Here is an 18,071-nt window from a genome sequence, read left to right as displayed (position 1 = left end):
GGAGCGAGGATGGGGGGGACTACTAAGGAATATATTGATTGGCTTTGACGATGCGGGAAGCTTTGTACGGGATTTCAGCAGGCGTAGGGTAAGGTTGGGCTGGGTCTTTTGCTTTTGTAGATTTGCTAAATATGCTTCATTGTGCTGGAAAGAAACGCTCAATTTAACGCCCAAGTCGTGAATGGAATACAGGTACAGTACATGCTAGCTGGTGACGCCGTTTGCGCCGCATGAGAATGGGTATCTCCAACAAAACCGCCCCAAGCAACCCGGTTGCTTCAATATATCGGAAGTTGTGCCTAGTCTAGTTCCATCGCCTCTGGGTCTTCCTGCGCCATTGGGAAACCCGGAGAACTGGGAAAGACGTTGGCAAACCCATTTGCGAATGAGGGTTTAGGTGGAGTGGCTGGTGACTGGCTCTCGGGGGGTCTCTCCTCCCTCGCTTCCTTTTGTTGCTTCTCTCGGATCCGGGCACGAGACTCAAGGATGGCCTTCCGCACGTTGTCCTGCTCCTCCGGGACGGTGATGGAGCTCGGGACGTTGTAGAGAACCAGTTCCCGGCCTTTCAGGTCTTCCGCGGGGTTGGAGAGCAGCTGCGGGGGGATGCGATTGACGCGCAGATGCTTCTCAACGTCCGGGAGGAAGAGCAGCTTTCCGTCGTCTGTCTCACCGTCGGATGATGAGAACTCGTCTTCTAGATTGTAAATGTAGACCTTGTGTTTCGAATCATCCAGCTGCATCGAGTCATCTTCGCCTGGACGCCTTCGCGGGTGGGAGGTGGAGGGTGAGGAGGACGGCGCCGTGTTTGGCTGCGCAACGGGATTCTCGACTGGGACGTACAACTTGGATCCGTTTTGTTCTGCAGAAGGGCCATTGTCAGGAGAGGTATGGAAAGACGAATTGATAGGAGACTTGCCTAGATTTAGCAGACTCAATCGCTTTGACAGGCGCTCGTTATTCTCGGGTTGATTCTCAGCCTTCCTTTTGCGCCGGGGCTGCGGCGGGTTGGCTGGTTGGTGGCCAATGCCGATTGTGTCCCTATCTATCGCCGGATTTCTGGGTGCATTGCGCAGCAACATCATTGCTCTCTGGCGTGTTCTCTCCTCCTTTTTTTTCCCCCTTTCGCTTCTTCCCCGCAAGGCAGGCTGCTGTCCGGGTTGACCCAATCAGAAAGTCGTCGATTGTGTGTTTTGTTTCGTCTGAGTCAGTTGGAGCAACAAATCGGAGGCATATGTAGGTAAGGAAAGCGACGGATGAAAGTGTTGCTGTGGCGGTTGCGCTGCCGGCCTAGGCCAGCTCCGAGCTGCCCATTGAGTCATTCGTCGCGAAGCTTCTACCACAAAACCGATCCGCTTCCGCGCCCGTCTCTGAGCCTCGAGAACTTTCGATTCGCCACAACCGCTATCGGAAACGCCTCTGCATTCCCCAAGCCTCGAAAAGACGCCGCACTTGACCAAAGAGGACGATACCGCTTCCATTCTCACTCAGCATCTCCCAACATGGCCGAAGCACGGTGGAGCGGCCAGTTGGTCCGCAAGACCTTTCTCGATTATTTCAAAGAGAGGGGCCACACCATCGGTATGCCCTCACCCCCACGTCTGCGCTTTCCTTCGATTCCAGATCTAGCAAGCTCAATATCGCCGTCTCTGCCTCTCTGGGCTGCGCGACCATGTTTTCGAGAACAATGGAACTGATTACGGCCTCTCTTTGTAGTCCCCTCCTCCTCTGTCGTCCCCCATAACGACCCCACCTTGCTGTAGGCAGGAAGATTCCTATACTATGTATTCCTTACGGCTAACCTAGACGAAAGCTTCACCAATGCGGGCATGAACCAGTTCAAGCCCATTTTCCTGGGGACAATCGGCAAGACGGATCCTATGGCTAGTCTGAAGCGCGCGGTAGATACACAGAAGGTGGATTTCCCTCGTCTGCTCTATCTGGAGTCCTCATTGCTGATGTTGTCGCTCGCAGTGTATCCGTGCCGGTGGCAAACATAATGTTCGTTGACCCTCTCCCCACCCTGCCCTATTCTGGAGGGACTGCGACTTATACAACTAATCTAGGATCTCGACGATGTCGGTAAAGACAGTTACCACCATGTAAGCAGCGGTTCTACACCCGGGAGGAGCTGCATGGCTGATATGAGGACAGACTTTCTTCGAAATGTTGGGCAACTGGTCCTTTGGAGACTATTTCAAGAAGGAGGCTATCGAGATGTCCTGGGAACTCCTTACGAAAGTATACGGGATCGACCCTCAGCGGCTGTACGTGACGTACTTCGAGGGCAATCCCGACATGGGCTTGGAGCCGGATTTGGAGGCAAAGGAGTTGTGGAGGTCTGTCGGAGTCCCTGAAGACCACATCCTGCCCGGCGACATGAAAGACAACTTCTGGGAGATGGGCGATCAAGGCCCCTGCGGCCCCTGCAGCGAGGTTCACTACGACAGGGTCGGCGGCCGGAACGCTGCCCACCTCGTCAACCAGGACGACCCCTTGGTCGTGGAGGTCTGGAATAATGTCTTCATCCAGTTCGACCGACAGAAGGACAAGAGCTTGAAGTCGCTGCCCGCGAAGCACGTGGACACGGGAATGGGTTTCGAGCGGCTCGTGTCTGCACTGCAAGACAAGACTTCCAACTATGCCACCGATATCTTCACTCCCCTGTTCGAAACGATTCAGGGGTTGACTGGAAAGAGGCCGTACACGGACAAGTACGGGAAGGACGACGTTGATGGCATCGACACTGCGTACCGCGTGGTCGCAGATCACATCAGGCTCCTGTCATTTGCGATTGCCGACGGTGCTGCTCCCAACAACATTGGAAGAGGATACGTGGTCCGCCGAGTTCTCCGGAGAGGCGTTCGATATGCCCGCAAATACCTCGACGCCGAAATCGGCTCTTTCTTCTCCAAGATTCTCCCGGCGCTCGTGCAGCAAATGGGTGATCAGTTCCCGGAGCTGAAAAAGAAAGAGCAGGATATCAAGGAGATCCTCGATGAGGAGGAGGTGGCCTTTGCCCAGACCTTGGATCGGGGAGAGAGGCAGTTTGAGAAGTATGCCGCATCCACCATCAAGCGCGGCGAGAAGAAGCTGTCGGGTGCGGATGTGTGGAGACTTTACGATACCTTCGGCTTCCCTGAAGACCTCACTAGGTTGATGGCTGAAGAACAGGGGCTTTCCATTGATGATGCCGAAGTCGAAGTCGCAAGAGAGAAGGCAAGGGAGGCGAGCAAATCGGTCAAGGATGCTGTGCAGACATTCCCGAAGCTCAATGTCCATCAAATCTCAGAACTGGAGAACGAAGTAAAGATCCCCAGGCCAGACTCGGACCCGAAGTACGTCAAGGGAGACACTACCGGCAAAGTGCAGTTGATCTTTACTGGCAAGGAGTTCTTAAAGACAAGTAAAGACCTTCCCCCGAAAACACCGATCGGCATCCTACTCGACAAGACCAATTTCTACGCAGAATCGGGTGGTCAGGTCGCCGATACTGGCCGGATAATTATCGACGGTATTGCCGAGTTCAAAGTGCTGGATGTCCAGGAGTTTGGTGGCTACATTGTACACAACGGCTATCTCGAATACGGAGAGCTGACCTCTGGCGACGAGGTGATTTGCGAGTACGATGAGCTTCGTCGCCAGCCCATTAGGAGCAACCACACGGGTACACACATCCTCAACCACTCCCTTCGCGAAGTCCTCGGCGATGAAGTGCATCAGAAGGGTTCGTTGGTCGATCAGGACAAGCTGCGGTTCGATTTCAGCCACAAGACTGGCGTCACACTCGCCGAGCTCAAGAAGATCGAGGATATGTCCAACGCCTACATTCGACAGAACTGCAAGACGTATGGCAAGGATGTCGACCTGGACCTCGCCCGCCAGATCGAGGGCGTCCGCGCCGTATTCGGCGAGACGTACCCCAACCCTGTGCGCGTCGTCAGCATTGGCATCGAGGTCGATATGCTGCTCGAGAACCCCAAGAACCCCGAATGGCGCAAGGTGTCGGTTGAGTTCTGCGGTGGCACGCACGTCGAGCAGACGGGACTCATCAAGGATCTCGTCATCACCGAGGAGAACGGTATCGCCAAGGGCATCCGACGCATCGTCGCCCTCACGGGCGAGGCCGCGCACCAGGTCCAACAGGAGGCGAAGCGGTTCGCGGAGCGGATCGACCTCCTGGAGGCGATGCCCTTCGGCCCGGAGAAGGCGGCCGATATCAAGGCGACGCAGGTGGACCTGGACCGGCTGTCGATCTCCACCCTGACCAAGGAGGAGCTCAAGACCAGGTTTGCCAAGATCCAGAAGGGGGTCCTCGACGAGCAGAAGAAGCGCCAGAAGGCCGAGAGCAAGGCCGCCATGGACACTGTCCAGGGACACTTCAAGAAGGAGGAGAACAAGGACGCGAAGTGGTTCGTCGGCCACCTGCCCATCTCGGCAAACCCCAAGGCCGTCGCGGAGATCATCACCCACTTCAAGTCCAAGGACAAGGACAAGACCGTCTATGTCTTCTCCGGCGACAAGGACGAGGCCGTCTTCCATGGCGTCTACGTAGGCACTGTAAGTTTTTATTGAAACCCGCTTTTCTCTTCCCTTTTCTAGCAATAGTGTTGCTGACCTGGATCCCAAAACAACAGCACCTGTCCTCCAAGGGCATCACCGCCGAGGAGTGGACCACCGCCGTCAGCAAGGTCATCGGCGGCAAGACGGGCGGCAAGGAGCCCTCTCGGCAGGGCGCCGGTGCTGAGCCCGCCAAGCTCGACGAGGCCGTTTCGGAGGCCGAGAAGTGGCTGCTCCAGAAGATGGAGGAGCTGAAGATCTGAGCTCCCTCCTAGTTGGCAGTATTCCTTTTCCCTCTGTCGTTGTCCTTCTCGGTCTTGATATTCAATATATCAAGATGGGATGTGGTGTTAGATTGCTTCGCTTAAGGAAGGGGATGAGGGAGGCCTGGACGTATTAGGCTAGTAAACTCGGGTCCTACATCATTTATATGCTTCGGGATATCGGGATTCGGGGCCAAAAATAGGTAGGTATCCTCTAGGGAGGGTATGACTGGTGGTGGGCATTTTGAGCATGGACAGTGAAGTAAGGCTTATTTGTCCGTGTTTGCGTGCAAAACACACAAAAATGTTCGCTTTGTTCATCACTACCGGCTATGTCGAACATGGGGCCATGGCGGTGTTTCTCTATCATACAGTGAACATGACGCTGGCGTTCTTGTACCAGCTCAGAAGCGGGTTCTCTCCGCTCCTGGTCTCCGTCTCCTCCATGTATGCCCACCGGCGCATGAAGTCCTCGTGCGACAGGACCTTGGTCAGCTTCCCCGTGATGGCTTGGTAGATGGCCTCGGTGATGCGGAAGTCGGTGGGGAACATGATGTCGAAGTACCCCTGGTGAACCTGCAAGTCCGAACAGTAAGCCAATCTGAAAAGGGGGAGGGGGTAGGCAGAAACAAGAGTGCACTGCACTTACCAAGGGGGTTGTGACGGGCACCGGCCGGCGCTCATACCGCGTCTGCACGACGGGGGCGTTCATGCCCGCGATAGCATCGGGCAGGGAGTGGAAGTCGCTGGTGACGAGGCGGTGGGCGGGGAAGTAGCGCTCCAGGACGTCGAAGAACTGCATCAGGCGGGTCGGGAGGTACTCGGGCTGGCTGAGGTTCGGGGCGAAGGGGCGGTTGGCCTGGAGCCAGCGGCCGAGGCGCGTCGCCGGGTAGGGGAGGGAGTACCGGCCCCCCGTAGCGGCGTGGCGGACGCGGAGGAGGCGGGCCGCCACGGGGTCGAGGACGGGCTCGTAGAAGTCGTAGAAGTCGCCGCCCTCGTCGATCAGCACGGTCCCCTGGAGCGGCTCCTCGGTGGACAAGTCGTAGCGCACAATGTCGTGGGCGAAGTTGTCGAAGACCTCAAAGGCCAGGAAGAAGCAGGGCGAGGGGACGGGCTGATCCCAGTCGAAGATGGACTTGTTGATGATCTCTACCTTGTTCGCGTGACCGCGGGATGCGGCGTTGGAGAGTAGTTGGCTGTTTTGGATATTTGCGAGCTGGGAGCTGATCTCGATGATTTTATATTTGGTGCGGTCATATACGGCTGGGTCTATCGCCCGGATGTAGTCTAGGATATTGAGCATCAGTGTACCCCTCCCTGCGCCCATCTCGTAGATGATCAGATCATGGTAGGGGTACGTCGTCAGCTTGTAATTGGCGACAAGGTACCGGGCAATTGCCTCGCCATAGTACGGGCGGAAGAGCTCGGTAGGGGTGTACCAGAGCTGCCGCGTGTCCGATGGTTCGACAGCATCGAGGCTGTCTTCGAATTCAACGTAGCGTTTCGACAGTTGAGAGTGGAACTCGAGCTCGTCGCGCAAGGAGGGAAAGTTGAACGGCTCTCCGGGGCTAAATATGACCACTTGTTTGGAGAAATAGCCGTAATTTGGGTTGTAGAGACTGTCTTCAAGCATGTTAGCATAGCTCTTGGCTTGGGCAGGTCACGGCCCAGCCTGCGACAAACCTTCGATGAAGTCTCTCATCAGCATCTTAACCCTCTTTGGCCTCTCTTTCCGGTTCCTCAAGTCCATTGCAGTCACCATTGGATACTGTTTGTACTCCTCTGACATGTCCGCAGTGAAGATAGCGGTGCGCTGCTGCCAGTTGCTCTCATTACTGGGCGTGACCTTGCCGCCTCTGCGGCTCGAGAACGAGCGCTGTTGGAGGCGTCGGACATGTTGGATCGTGGTCGCGAGCTGGGCGAAGTTCCTTCGAGGCTGGCAGGCTCGATGTCGGAACAGTTGCTTAAACAACTGCGTCACAATTGGGGAATCCATGGCAAGACTGTGTTGGAACATTGAAGCCAACGAATTTCTCAACTATACGAGTGCAGGTAGCTCCACCCTGCATGCGCGCTTGAGCTCCAAGCCGCCAAGCGCCGTGGCTGTGGCTTGGACGAGCCCCTGCAGCCGGGGTTCTGAGCTTTGGGTGGCTCGCAAGTTGCTCCTCTTATTGGTAGAATCGCTTCGAGCATGTGCGCCAGCTCCTAGCCATCAACGACACCTGTAAAGCTTGACCCATCACTGCTAATACTCAACAAACTATGTCGCAGGCAACGGAGTCAAATCTCCCCTTTACGTCGCCGCAGCCAAAAGTTGGCGATCCGCCACTAGGCTGGGATGACTTCAAGAAGCCAAAATTGGGTCGATTTCCAGGATCAGGCGACGACATCAGCCTGCAAGCGCATCTCGGCGGGGGGTTAGATGGCCTTGTTATCAAAGCTCGAATCAAGGGCCAGAAGGACCCCCTCGCCGTCAAGATCGTAGGTTGGCCCTCCCGAAGGAATTAAGGATTGGTGTCACCTCTCCCCCTTCACTGATGCGCAATAATCTGCCCAGTTTCACTTCAACCGCCCACCACCGCCTATCTATTACACGCCTGTCCCAGACTTGTGAATCACATGAATAGGTTGATCGACAAATTGGTCTACCTTGTTGCGGACCTCCTCCTTGCATCCCTTGAGAAACATGTAGCAGATGAAGAGGCGATTCTTGCGGCGCAGCGTTACCACGTTTAGCTTTAGGTCTGCCGTCAGGTTGGCGTCTGCAGGTCTGGCTCTGGCCTCTGTCTGTGCAATGTGTGCGAGCAGGGCGTCCGTGAACTCTTTCACTAGGTCATGGGCCAAGGCAATGGCTACGGAGGAGTTCCGAGACGAAGCGGTGTAATTCGTGTCGAAGAGACATCGTAATATGCCATTTGCGTTTAGTGCTGCATAGCTTTCGGACGCAATGCTTAGCTCCATATTATGTAGGGATTAGTAATGGATGGCTCGAGTGGAATGGGCGACGTCGAAAAGTGGTTGATTCATGATGAAGAATACAGAATGCAGCAGGTGGAAGAGAGCTATTTGTAGGCTAGTTGGCCTGTGCGGTTGACTGGCTGGCACATGCGCCAGGCCCCCAATGATTTTCAGCCCTGAATAGTACCTGGAACGGCATCTGACAGAATTTGAATCCGCATAAACAAAAAGGAAACACAAAGGAATGAACAAAACTTGACAGACGGGATCGAATATTCTGGATTACTAAGCTCCTGTGATGTCCTTGAGAGACCATCCCAAGGCATATGGCACGGCCGCCCTTACGGCGGCATTTGTTGCCGGTGTGCTGATGACACTAGGTTTCAAAGACCTGTATCCAGACCTGGAGAGAAGATACGAGCAGCGGAGGAGGAGAAGGCCCCGCAGGAGCTCTGCCGCAAACTCGCGCAGAGGCAGCCTCTACTTCACGCCTGTGCAATTGGAGGACCATGAATCAGACTCGGGAGCCAGCCTTGAAATTGCCCCCGGCATCGCCAGTGGCATCGAGGGATGCATCGGGAACACACCTCTAGTGAATATACGGAGTCTTTCCGAGGCGACCGGCCGCACAATACTGGCCAAGGCAGAATTTCTCAACGGCGCCGGCGGTAGCCCCAAGGACAGGGTCGCCCTGAACATGATCCAGACGGCCGAGGAGGAAGGTCTTCTAACGCCCTGGCAAGGAGACACGATATACGAGGGCACGGTCGGCAGCACGGGCATATCTCTCGCCACCCTGGCGCGAGCAATGGGATATAAGGCATACATCTGCATGCCCAACGACCAGAGCATCGAGAAGTCGAACCTCCTGCACCACCTTGGCGCGACGGTGGAGCGAGTCCCGGTAGCACCCATCACGTCGCCCGAGCACTTCGTCAACCTGGCGCGGACCCGGGCAAAGGAGCACACGGCTTCGTCGGCGGACTCGAGCAAGGGCTTCTTCGCCAACCAGTTCGAGTCGGCGGCGAACTACCAGGCCCACCTGCGGACGACGGGCCCGGAGATCCTGTACCAGGCGGGCGGGCGCGTCGACGCCTTCGTGGCGGGCGCCGGGACGGGCGGGACCATCGTCGGGGTGGCCAAGTACCTGAAGGAGGAGAGGGGCCTGGCCGACACGAGGATCGTCCTCGCCGACCCGCAGGGCAGCGGGCTCTACAACAAGGTCAGGCACGGCGTCATGTACTCGTCCACGGAGCGGGAGGGGACCCGGCGGAGGCAGCAGGTCGACACCATCGTCGAGGGGATCGGGATCAACCGGATCACGGCCAACTTCGAGGCCGGGCGGGAGCTGATCGACGACGCCGTCAGGGTGACGGACGAGCAGGCCTGCAGGATGGCGAGGTGGCTGGTGGAGAAGGACGGCATCTTTGTCGGCAGCAGCAGCGCCGTCAACTGCGTGGCCGCCGTGGTGACGGCGCTCGGCCTGCCCGAGGGCAGCCAGGTGGTGACGGTGTTGTGCGACTCTGGCAACAGGCATCTGAGCAAGTTCTGGAAGCAGGTTGCCGAGATGGGTTTGGAGGAGGAGGAGGAGCAGACGCCTGCGGATTTACTCGCAGCCTTGGGCATCCAGCAATCCCAACCGTGATCGCCTGTACCATGTAAAACCAACACATCCACATTTGCGACGTCACTGCAAGACAGTGGGGAGAGTGATGGGGTGTACCAAAGGTCTCATTCCGGGTCCTATGATACACGGTCTAGGCCCTACGATGCTCCTTGTATGCGAGCCGGCCAACGCAAGTTTATCAACTTGAGTAAAAAATATCAGAATGCAACTCATCGCGATCCCTGTATGCCCAGAAAACTCCTAAACCAGTTTGCCTTGCCGCATTGAACTCCGAGCTGTTCCACTTACAGCGTGGGTGGCGCCAAAATGCGCGCTGCTGTCTCTCACGGCGTGCCATAGACCAAATACCAAACCTCGCAAAAGTAATGAGATTTTCCAGGGGCAATGTGCCGCTGGATTGGTGGCTTGGCACCTAGGAGAACTGCGCGGTTGGAGGTGGATTTTCAGCATGCAGCACTCGATACCACCCGAGCGGGGGTCATAACTCACCTTCCAGCGATTGCCGCAGACGGTGCACTCGCAGAACGTAGTCATAGGTTCATCAGCGGACCGAGTCTGGGCCTGGCTGTAGGAAACTTTCTTCTGGCCGCACTTGCCGCACTTCAGGGCATCGCTGATGGACTTCTCCGCCATCGGGACCTGGGCCTTCTTCATGTTCTCCTTCTTGAGAGCCTCGTCCTTGGCGCGCTGCTCTTCCGATGCCAATTCCTTAGTAGACATGATGACGAAGTGTTCGGGTGCGATGTCCCCGGACATGACCTTACGGCCCAGCTGGCGATTAGTCTTGTTCTTGAGACTGATGAACAGGCTGCGCATCTTGCTGCGATAGTCCTGCCCATCGCCCTTGTACGCCCGGTAGGCCGCATTCTCCACCTCAATCGACCGCAGCAGAACGTCCTCGATCGAGTCCGTAGCACGATATGCAAGACCATTGTAGATCATACCAATACAATTGTCACGAATCGTGCTGCCAGTGCGGTTGATGTCGACCTTGTCCTCCTTGAAGTGGCGCTTCTCGGTGTCACCCTCGTATGGCTTGTTGGAGGAGGTGGACGGCGGGGCGGGAGACGCGGTGCTGGCCGGGGTCGAGGACGGGGAGGCCAACTTCGCCCGCTGGGCAGCCTTCTTCGCCTTCTGGGCATCGACGCCCTTGCGCCACTTGGTGACAATCTCACTTGCGAGCCTGGCGATATCCTTGTCGGCATTGGACCGCAGCTTACCGACGAAGACGCCAGCCTTGGTAGCCTAGGGGAACAGCATTAGGAGGCGGAAGCCGAACCTGAGCAGAAGAATAAAAAAAAAGAGGGCGTTCGCATATAAATGGCAGGCATGAGGGGCAGGAACTACTCACGCGCAACATCTCCTCCGTCGGGGCCGCATCCTTCTTCAGGTTGTCCATGATGGCAATGATGGCAGAGGTCGGCTCATTGCTGGAAACCGCCTTGCCGAGCGCCTTGATCCTCCGAGAAAGCTCCCGTTCATCCATGGTCGATATTGTGATATGGTCTGGTTCGTGAAGGTGGAGATCGGGGAGAAATATCGCGGGGGGGCGTAGATGCCGCGAATGCGACTGATGCAACTGACGGCCCAAGGATGAGGGAGTGGTCGGCTTTTTATGGTTGTCAAGTAAATGGAACCACACGGCGGAAGGAAGGGGAGGGTTGGGGCTAGAGCAGGAGGTTCAGATGAATTCAACGGGAGCTCCCAATGTTAACCTTGGAAAGCACTCCTTTTGCAAGGCTACGTCCGGATACTATTCGTAGGTACCTTAGTACTTGAGGCTGAATGGGGGTACGGTTAGTAAGCAGGTAGTTTGCCAGACTCCGGCACGTGCATTTTATTCGAGAGATTCTTGTGTGCCTACCTATCCTGTCCTTTTACTGACTTCTTCACTTCTGCTACCATGTCAATTTCTGGCTTAAGAAGGCTTGTTTGGTAACTCATGCCTGCACTCGCTCTGTTTGCCCTTGACCACCGGCCATGGCTTGGCCCCCATGAGTGCAGACTGAGGGAAACAATGAATGGAAAGACGCTGCAAGTTGACTGATCATGGCAGTTTGCAAAGGTACTGTGACGCTTTTCAGTCCATCTGCCTCAGAATTCCCAATTGCGGCAGCCTGGCAATAGGAGCATAGCCAACAAGCGGTATAGCAACAAGCAAACCTACCTGCAAGGCCCTGTTAGACACATTGACGAGGCCTAGAGTTGCTTGGGGGATATTGCTAACAGGGTTATGGCTGGATGAATGATCCTTCCAAAATAGTCCTTGTGAGCCTGGCTCTGGAAGTCTCTGCTCCTAACAATGAGCGAATGCAATGAAGAGAGATGTGAGTGCTCTTACCAAGATGTACCTTGCTTAGTTGCTATGTTGGACAGGTCTCCTTGAATTGGGGTGGGAAAAGGTAGCTAAGTAGTTATCCGTGAATGAATTTGTCCAAGGACACATAGGCAAGCATGTCAAGGGCAGCTACAGCCAGGTCGAAAGAAGACGAAGAAGCAAACCAGAAATCGGCATATATCCAGTTATGATCCTCAATCCATTCTAGAATGCAAAGATGGCAGATGGAAAAGGTAACGAAAGCAGGATTGACCCAGTACTGGCAACCCAGAGCTTGCCTTATGAGGTTCGTGGCCTTGCTTATTGATTTCTCTATTTTGGGTGTTGGTTGTGGAATCGCACTCGTCTAACAGGGCTTTTCGAAACATGCCACACCTGGAGCAGACGTCCGGATCTATTGTGCACATGTGGGATCTTGTGTGCCTGGTTGATAGGGTGTTGAGAGAAGGCAAGGGCGTTGAGAGTTGCCTCTTGAACTGCCAGCAAGATCTAGGAGCATTGCTGAGGGGATATAAGTATGTCCAGTCTTCAGTTGCCTAGCTTCATGACTACCTAGCCATGACTCGGCTCTGTGATGTGACTTGGGTTTGACTCTAATACGGGGGCTTGACACTGCCCCGTTGAAGCCGTATATCCCTAATTACAAGGTATGACCAATGAGCACTGGGTCCCTCGTGGTCACAGGGCGGGATATTATGAGTGCCTGCCTTCTTTACCAACGCTGTTTGGCTAAGGGGCAGGAGTTGAAGTTATAAGAAGCGTGGGATTGTGCTGCAAATCAATATTGGTATCAACTACATTCTTAAATTGATAGTCACCTACCTGCCTTGCCTGACTGGAAAGCATACTTCAGAAGTCAGAAGTTGTGCGAAGCTGGAAGCCGAGGCAGAGTTCCAGGGGTGTACCCCACTATCCCATTCAGGCCAGTCTAGACCCCAGGGGTTCTTCAGGGGTAGACACTAAAAGCATGCCCCAACTGCAGCGCGTTGATTGGCTGCCAAGACCTATCTCTCAGCCTTGCGACACATCTCACTAACTCAAACTTGGGCAGCTTCACTCCAACAAGACGGCAATTCGAGCACCCTTCGGTCAAACCTGATGTTTACCCACCTGTAACACATACAGCTTCCTGTCACTACCTTTCCGTGTTTTGTCCGAAACTATGACCTGATACAGCGCAAAAAACCAATCCAACGCCATGGGTCCCTTCTCTTTAAAGAACGTCTATAGCCTCGACACCCTCGACACGCGGTTTACCACCCCATCCTCCGTCCCATACAAGTTTACAGCAGACGCTCGAGATGGGAAAGCGAAGAGAGAGGCTTCCAATAAACCCGACAAAAAGACCCAAGGATCAAAATGGGGAACGCCAGAATTTGTCCTCTACTACCTGGTCTTCTTGGTGACGGTGCCTCGAATGTTCTGGATAGCATACGATGTTTCAAGATGTACGTGCCAGTTATCTTGTTGCGCCTGTTGAAGCCTAGGTTCTAATTCAGATTAAATATAGCATCTGATCCAAGATACCCCAAGTATAAGCACTTCCTCTCCCCAGGCTGGATCCCGGGCCGACAGATCGTGAGCTTTCCCACCTTTTCTCCTCCTATCTGAAAACTCAAACATCCTAATCCGCAAGCGTAGGATGTGTCAGATAACCAGTATCACACGTTCCGGTCCAACCTCCCCTATATGGCAACACTCCTTGTCGCCCATCCCCTACTTCGCCGGGCCTGGAATGCAGCATTTCCGCTCCCCAGTGTAAATGGCTCGAGCAGGCCAACTCCCCAGACCGCAGAGGCCCGACTGAACCAGCGAGCGTCGTTCGACTACATCTTTGCCCTTTTCTTCCTCACTGTACTCCATGGTTTCTCGGCACTTAAGGTGCTTGCCATCCTCTATATCAATTACGGCATCGCAACGAGACTCCCGAGGCGACACGTGCCCTGGGTAACTTGGGTTTTCAATATCGCTACTCTGTTTGCGAACGAATTGACCGACGGCTATAAGTTCCGAGACATTGCGAAGCTCGTTTCTGGACCGCCGGGGCCAGATCTAGTCTCTGACCCAGGCGCTTTAGTCCGCCTTGGGACCTGGTTGGACAGCTATGGAGGGATCATGTCTCGGTGGGAGATTCTCTTCAACATTACCATACTGCGGCTCATTAGCTTCAACCTGGATTACTACTGGAGTCAAGATCGAGGGAGCAGTAGTCCGATCGAGGTAATATTTCTCTTTGCCCAGTAACGACGCCTGGTGTGATGCATTGCTAACACAACACCCCCAAGAAGAAGCAGCTTGACCCTGCGAACCTCTCAGAGCGTGACCGTATTACAATCCCCGCCGCAGCCTCGGACTTCACCTTCAGGAACTACCTGGCCTATGCCGTCTATGCTCCTTTGTATCTCACGGGGCCCATCTTGACCTTCAACGATTACATCTCGCAGCTTCGATATAAGCCAGCAAGTATCGAGAAGCCCCGCACCATTCGGTACGCTATCCGCTTCCTCCTCGTCCTCCTGGCCATGGAGGTGATCCTGCATTACGACTACGTCAGCGCGATCAGCAAGGCAAACCCCGTCTGGTCGAGCTACACTCCTTCCCAGCTCTCACTCCTCTCCTACTTCAACCTGCACATGATCTGGCTCAAACTGCTTATCCCCTGGCGGATGTTCCGCCTGTGGGCGCTCGTCGACGGTATTGACCCACCGGAGAACATGCTCCGCTGCGTCAGCAATAACTACTCGGCTGTGCTCTTCTGGCGCGCCTGGCACCGCAGCTACAACCGCTGGCTCATCCGGTACATCTACGTGCCGCTGGGGGGGTCTGACTTCCGGTCCTGGCGCACCGCCGTGCGTTCCGTGGCCACCTACCTGCTCGTCTTCACCTTTGTCTCCCTCTGGCACGACATCAAGCTGCGCCTGCTCATCTGGGGCTGGCTGATCGTCCTCTTCATGGTCCCCGAGTTCACGGCGAGGTACCTGTTCCCGGCCCGGAAGTGGGAGAGCCGGCCGACGGCGTACCGCATGATATGCTGTGCGGGAGCCGTGGGGAACGTGATCATGATGATGGCTGCCAACCTCGTCGGGTTCGCCGTTGGCCTGGATGGTTTGGAGAGCATAGTGAGGGGAATATTCCATGATTTCTCTGGTACGTCCCATTCTCTCCTTTCCCGGACTTCTTTTCTTCTCTCAGTCATTTTTCTTGAGTTGGATTCTGGTAGGTTACAATTGCTGATTACCTTCCACTAGGCATCATCTTCCTCGTCGCGGCTTGCTCGGCGCTGTTTGTGGGTATTCAGGTCATGTTTGAGATCCGGGAAACGGAGTTGAGGAAGGGGATATCCTTGAAGTGCTAGGCGGAGCACCACCCATCTTTGTACCATGAGACATGGTCGCGCATAGATATTCCGGGTTGGCGGGTTTTCATATTGTAGTTTTGACAGGCGGTTTATATGTGCCCATAGATCATTACACTTGTTATATAATGATGATATTTATTTCCGTATTGAATCATAGAGGCGCCAAAGACTACAGCCCCTATACACGCTGCTCGCAATTGGTTGACGTTGTCTTCAAAGATGCTGGAAATATCCGTTGGATTGAATGATAGCTACTTAGATATTGCACCAACTCCTGCCAAGTATCGCGCAGAGAAACATTTTGGGGTATATAACTAGTTAAGCGCCTCATTTTTGATCAGATTCACGGGGTATATCCATTCCTAACACACAAACACCGCGGGAGAGATATTCCAAGAGTAGATATCCTGAAGCCCATATTACTGACTGCCCCTCACCACTTGACGCAAAACACCAAAAAAGCACCAAAACACGGGACTCCTTATTTCCCCGACATCTCCAAATCGCGATCCGCCGGGTCGACTCTGGCGCCGTGTTGCCGCGCAAGCTTCCCGTCCATGTGCAGCTTCTCCTCCGTCACCCAGCGGCGGAGCCAGATCAGGCCCCACACGACGCCGAAGACGACGAGGCAGCCGACGGCGATGCCGAAGACATAGGCGACGACAAAGCCCTTGCCCGACTCGTTCGGGTCGAGGAAAGAGTACACGTAGAAGCCCTTGGTGGCGTGGGTGAGGTAGGCGAGGGCGAGGTAGAGGGCGAGGATGACGACGAGCCAGAGCATGTGGATGGGCGGGGGCGGGGCGGTGCGCGGCACGAGGATCTCGAACAGGGCGAAGAGGCTGTTGAGGGCGTGGCGGGACAGGTTGCTCCAGGCGGTGAACTGCTCCGGGAACCAGGTGCCCGAGTACAGGCGGGCCCAGTAGACGACGGTGACGACGACGGGGTACACGACGGCGGTCGTGTAGAAGAGCGAGTGCAGGGCCTGAAGGGGCCGCGGGAAGCGGTCGAGCAGAGGTCGGCCGGTGAGCGCGTAGCTGAGCGTGTGGGCGGCCGAGACGAGGAAGTAGAAGGCAAGGCCCCAGTAGGTCAGCACGGTGAAGTAGGAGAACTCGTTCCGAGACTGAAAGCAGCCGCCTAGGAGGGGGTGCGAGCAGTACCACCCCAGGACGAAGACCGAGGTGACGAGCGCGTACAGGGCCTGGAAGCGTGGGATTAGAAACTTTTATTGTTTTTCTACTTTGCCCTTCAAGGGCCGTTTTATAGTATGGAATGGCTGCCATTTGGACTTACAAAAAGAGCCCTAAAGAAAAACAGGACATAGGGAGGGAGCAGCCAAGATGTCTCGAACCGATGGGACGGGTCCCAAAGGTCCTTACCAAATGCAAATGGTCGAGGCATTTCAGACAACCTCCCGGAAGGGCAAGGTTGAAGACAAGATGTGTAGTAGAAGACCAAGAGAAGGAGAAGCACAGATATTAATGTTTTACCCAGAAGATTTGGTTGGGTCCGGGCACTTCAGCCTCACTCCAGCCCTGTCGGCCGCCCTGTCCCGCGTCTGGACCTGTTGCATGGAACATGGCTGTCTTCAGTTTGCTGGGGTTCCACTCCTTCAAAACTACGATACATTACATGGGAATGATCCCAGATCAAGATGGAGAGACTACACAGTAGTCCTAACTATTCTATCTTGTGTAATCATGTACTGGTCGTCGGTTGGGCTACACACCATAATTAATATGGCCAGCTATCGAAGTGGTTCCGACCAAGGAGAATCCATGCAGGGCAACACACACCGACGCACTGGACAACGTAATTAGCAGGCTCTATATCTGCGCCATTGGGGGACTAGGCTATGTACATGCCTGGCATCAGCTGTTGCACCCATTATTTACCTAAGGGGAAAAACCGAAACCTCTGATTCGACATTCAGACAAGAAGGACGGGAAAGATTGAAGCTGAGCCAGTCCAGAATGTATGCCCTCCCCACTTTCCCCCTAGGACAAAAGCCAAGCCAAGAGACTGTTTGGTTGTTGGACCAAGCCAAAAAAAAAACCAATAAAAAAAACGATAGATAAAAAGGGGGATCCCGAACAGACCCCTTGGGCCCCTTACCTCAACGGACCCTCGTATAATTACGACGTAGCTACGCAGTAGATACCTTGACCTTAGCGACGGCGGCTAAGGCACGTTTATCTACAAGGGCTTGGCAGGTACCTCGCTCGACTCCTTTGGGAATATTTGCTTGTTCCTACTGGCAAATAAATACCTGGTTAGATATCATATCTATATATCCCCATCTCTACAGACCTAGGAGGCCATCCTGCATAGATTGGCTGAGTGACTCGAGAACTTGAAGAATGCACGTTTATAAGGGCACTTTGTACGGATGTAATGGCTCGGCATAGCGGCATAGCGTGGGGTTCCGATATTAACTTTGTGCAGTAGTAGGTACCTAGGACCCAAATGTTCCAAGGTTTTGAAGAATCCCGGGACCCCGCTGTGCCCACGAACCAGGTCAAGGGGACCCATAGGCTTGCTTCCCAATTTCCACCCCATTCTGCATCACGACGTGGGCCACACGGCCACACAGCCCAGGGCCCAGGCTGCCCAGCATACCAATTCACCACCCACCCCCGGTCGCCCCGGGGGCCTGTGGCCTTTGGAAGGTCCAGATCGGCTGGAGGGTGCAGATGCATCCTTTCAATAGCCTTGGTAAGTTGTACTTGTACATACATCAGTCTCCTCCATTCAACCTCTCGATCTCTCCCTTGCCAAGGCGGGCTTCTCCTCTCTTTGTCTCTCCCCAAAGGGCTGATTCTGCAACCACTTCTCTTCGTGCTGCCCTCCATTCCTTCTAGTAATACTCCTTTCTTCCACCCCTCGCCTGCCCCGAGGTCTTCCCTGTCTAGTCTCGTTATTGGTACAGTCAAATCTGACTTGGTGACCATTTCACTTGCAACTCGTTTCTCG

General features: G+C 54.8%; 11 protein-coding genes across 11 annotated transcripts; 6 read left to right on the top strand and 5 right to left on the bottom strand.

Moving 5' to 3' along the window:
• Nucleotides 1–24: 24 nt before the first annotated feature.
• Nucleotides 25–1,303, bottom strand: QBC33DRAFT_546325 (uncharacterized protein). The gene is made up of 2 exons (XM_060428648.1): nt 917–1,303; nt 25–859 (listed from the first exon to the last, which is right to left on the bottom strand). Exons 1-2 carry the CDS (start codon nt 1,080–1,082, stop codon nt 300–302), a joined length of 726 nt encoding a protein of 241 aa, XP_060281096.1. The 5' UTR covers nt 1,083–1,303; the 3' UTR covers nt 25–299.
• Nucleotides 1,254–1,694, top strand: QBC33DRAFT_456584 (uncharacterized protein; the record flags this gene model as incomplete). The annotated part of the gene is made up of 1 exon (XM_060424815.1): nt 1,254–1,694. The coding sequence occupies one exon, from the start codon at nt 1,254–1,256 to the stop codon at nt 1,692–1,694; it is 441 nt and encodes a 146-aa protein (XP_060281095.1).
• Nucleotides 1,695–1,712: 18 nt separating this feature from the next.
• QBC33DRAFT_546323 (uncharacterized protein) lies at nt 1,713–2,188 on the top strand. Its single transcript, XM_060428647.1, has one exon. It carries the CDS (start codon nt 1,827–1,829, stop codon nt 1,995–1,997), a length of 171 nt encoding a protein of 56 aa, XP_060281094.1. The 5' UTR covers nt 1,713–1,826; the 3' UTR covers nt 1,998–2,188.
• On the top strand, nt 2,081–4,927 carry QBC33DRAFT_187615 (tRNA synthetases class II (A)-domain-containing protein). Its single transcript, XM_060422493.1, has 2 exons — nt 2,081–4,557; nt 4,635–4,927. Exons 1-2 carry the CDS (start codon nt 2,164–2,166, stop codon nt 4,818–4,820), a joined length of 2,580 nt encoding a protein of 859 aa, XP_060281093.1. The 5' UTR covers nt 2,081–2,163; the 3' UTR covers nt 4,821–4,927.
• A 170-nt stretch (nt 4,928–5,097) lies between these two features.
• QBC33DRAFT_546319 (DUF185-domain-containing protein) lies at nt 5,098–6,876 on the bottom strand. The gene is made up of 3 exons (XM_060428646.1): nt 6,504–6,876; nt 5,470–6,443; nt 5,098–5,396 (listed from the first exon to the last, which is right to left on the bottom strand). The coding sequence occupies exons 1-3, from the start codon at nt 6,835–6,837 to the stop codon at nt 5,187–5,189; spliced, it is 1,518 nt and encodes a 505-aa protein (XP_060281092.1). The 5' UTR covers nt 6,838–6,876; the 3' UTR covers nt 5,098–5,186.
• Nucleotides 6,877–6,973: 97 nt separating this feature from the next.
• On the top strand, nt 6,974–7,368 carry QBC33DRAFT_187570 (uncharacterized protein). Its single transcript, XM_060422492.1, has one exon. The coding sequence runs from the start codon at nt 7,083–7,085 to the stop codon at nt 7,326–7,328; it is 246 nt and encodes an 81-aa protein (XP_060281091.1). The 5' UTR covers nt 6,974–7,082; the 3' UTR covers nt 7,329–7,368.
• A 53-nt stretch (nt 7,369–7,421) lies between these two features.
• QBC33DRAFT_425007 (uncharacterized protein) lies at nt 7,422–7,781 on the bottom strand (the record flags this gene model as incomplete). The annotated part of the gene is made up of 1 exon (XM_060424139.1): nt 7,422–7,781. A coding segment is annotated over one exon (360 nt), but the record flags the coding sequence as incomplete, so codon positions are not given.
• Nucleotides 7,756–9,606, top strand: QBC33DRAFT_187365 (PALP-domain-containing protein). The gene has a single exon (XM_060422491.1). The coding sequence runs from the start codon at nt 8,077–8,079 to the stop codon at nt 9,421–9,423; it is 1,347 nt and encodes a 448-aa protein (XP_060281089.1). The 5' UTR covers nt 7,756–8,076; the 3' UTR covers nt 9,424–9,606.
• On the bottom strand, nt 9,492–11,303 carry QBC33DRAFT_546313 (transcription elongation factor S-II). The gene is made up of 4 exons (XM_060428645.1): nt 11,270–11,303; nt 10,757–11,186; nt 9,895–10,650; nt 9,492–9,826 (listed from the first exon to the last, which is right to left on the bottom strand). The coding sequence occupies exons 2-4, from the start codon at nt 10,889–10,891 to the stop codon at nt 9,818–9,820; spliced, it is 900 nt and encodes a 299-aa protein (XP_060281088.1). The 5' UTR covers nt 10,892–11,186; nt 11,270–11,303; the 3' UTR covers nt 9,492–9,817.
• A 1,421-nt stretch (nt 11,304–12,724) lies between these two features.
• QBC33DRAFT_546310 (putative glycerol:H+ symporter) lies at nt 12,725–15,351 on the top strand. Its single transcript, XM_060428644.1, has 5 exons — nt 12,725–13,191; nt 13,254–13,321; nt 13,385–13,963; nt 14,029–14,890; nt 14,992–15,351. The coding sequence occupies exons 1-5, from the start codon at nt 12,942–12,944 to the stop codon at nt 15,096–15,098; spliced, it is 1,866 nt and encodes a 621-aa protein (XP_060281087.1). The 5' UTR covers nt 12,725–12,941; the 3' UTR covers nt 15,099–15,351.
• A 53-nt stretch (nt 15,352–15,404) lies between these two features.
• On the bottom strand, nt 15,405–16,589 carry QBC33DRAFT_546305 (uncharacterized protein). The gene is made up of 2 exons (XM_060428643.1): nt 16,392–16,589; nt 15,405–16,299 (listed from the first exon to the last, which is right to left on the bottom strand). Exons 1-2 carry the CDS (start codon nt 16,497–16,499, stop codon nt 15,583–15,585), a joined length of 825 nt encoding a protein of 274 aa, XP_060281086.1. The 5' UTR covers nt 16,500–16,589; the 3' UTR covers nt 15,405–15,582.
• Between the last annotated feature and the right edge of the window lie 1,482 nt (nt 16,590–18,071).

Source organism: Phialemonium atrogriseum (genome assembly GCF_030411735.1).
Source record: "Phialemonium atrogriseum strain 8032-3 unplaced genomic scaffold QBC33scaffold_22, whole genome shotgun sequence".
NCBI classification, from domain to species: Eukaryota; Fungi; Ascomycota; class Sordariomycetes; order Cephalothecales; family Cephalothecaceae; genus Phialemonium; species Phialemonium atrogriseum.
The sequence above is the reverse complement of the archived record's forward strand: the minus strand, read 5'-3'. Positions and strand labels throughout refer to the sequence as shown.

Bases quoted from the DNA above. Each gene is read 5' to 3' on its own strand.
- QBC33DRAFT_546305 (XM_060428643.1), bottom strand. From the start codon at position 16,499: ATGCCTCGACCATTTGCATTTGGTAAGGACCTTTGGGACCCGTCCCAT. The intron at 16,300-16,391 runs GTAAGTCCAAAT...CCACGCTTCCAG, and splicing joins TTTTCTTTAGGGCTCTTTTT to GCCCTGTACGCGCTCGTCAC.
- QBC33DRAFT_187570 (XM_060422492.1), top strand. From the start codon at position 7,083: ATGTCGCAGGCAACGGAGTCAAATCTCCCCTTTACGTCGCCGCAGCCA.
- QBC33DRAFT_546325 (XM_060428648.1), bottom strand. From the start codon at position 1,082: ATGATGTTGCTGCGCAATGCACCCAGAAATCCGGCGATAGATAGGGAC. The intron at 860-916 runs GCAAGTCTCCTA...GCCCTTCTGCAG, and splicing joins ATTGAGTCTGCTAAATCTAG to AACAAAACGGATCCAAGTTG.
- QBC33DRAFT_187615 (XM_060422493.1), top strand. From the start codon at position 2,164: ATGTTGGGCAACTGGTCCTTTGGAGACTATTTCAAGAAGGAGGCTATC. The intron at 4,558-4,634 runs GTAAGTTTTTAT...CCAAAACAACAG, and splicing joins ATGGCGTCTACGTAGGCACT to CACCTGTCCTCCAAGGGCAT.
- QBC33DRAFT_546313 (XM_060428645.1), bottom strand. From the start codon at position 10,891: ATGGATGAACGGGAGCTTTCTCGGAGGATCAAGGCGCTCGGCAAGGCG. The intron at 10,651-10,756 runs GTGAGTAGTTCC...CTGTTCCCCTAG, and splicing joins CGACGGAGGAGATGTTGCGC to GCTACCAAGGCTGGCGTCTT.
- QBC33DRAFT_546323 (XM_060428647.1), top strand. From the start codon at position 1,827: ATGAACCAGTTCAAGCCCATTTTCCTGGGGACAATCGGCAAGACGGAT.
- QBC33DRAFT_187365 (XM_060422491.1), top strand. From the start codon at position 8,077: ATGTCCTTGAGAGACCATCCCAAGGCATATGGCACGGCCGCCCTTACG.
- QBC33DRAFT_546310 (XM_060428644.1), top strand. From the start codon at position 12,942: ATGGGTCCCTTCTCTTTAAAGAACGTCTATAGCCTCGACACCCTCGAC. The intron at 13,192-13,253 runs GTACGTGCCAGT...GATTAAATATAG, and splicing joins AGCATACGATGTTTCAAGAT to CATCTGATCCAAGATACCCC. The intron at 13,322-13,384 runs GTGAGCTTTCCC...CCGCAAGCGTAG, and splicing joins GGATCCCGGGCCGACAGATC to GATGTGTCAGATAACCAGTA.
- QBC33DRAFT_546319 (XM_060428646.1), bottom strand. From the start codon at position 6,837: ATGTTCCAACACAGTCTTGCCATGGATTCCCCAATTGTGACGCAGTTG. The intron at 6,444-6,503 runs GTTTGTCGCAGG...ACATGCTTGAAG, and splicing joins GATGAGAGACTTCATCGAAG to ACAGTCTCTACAACCCAAAT. The intron at 5,397-5,469 runs GTAAGTGCAGTG...TCGGACTTGCAG, and splicing joins TGCCCGTCACAACCCCCTTG to GTTCACCAGGGGTACTTCGA.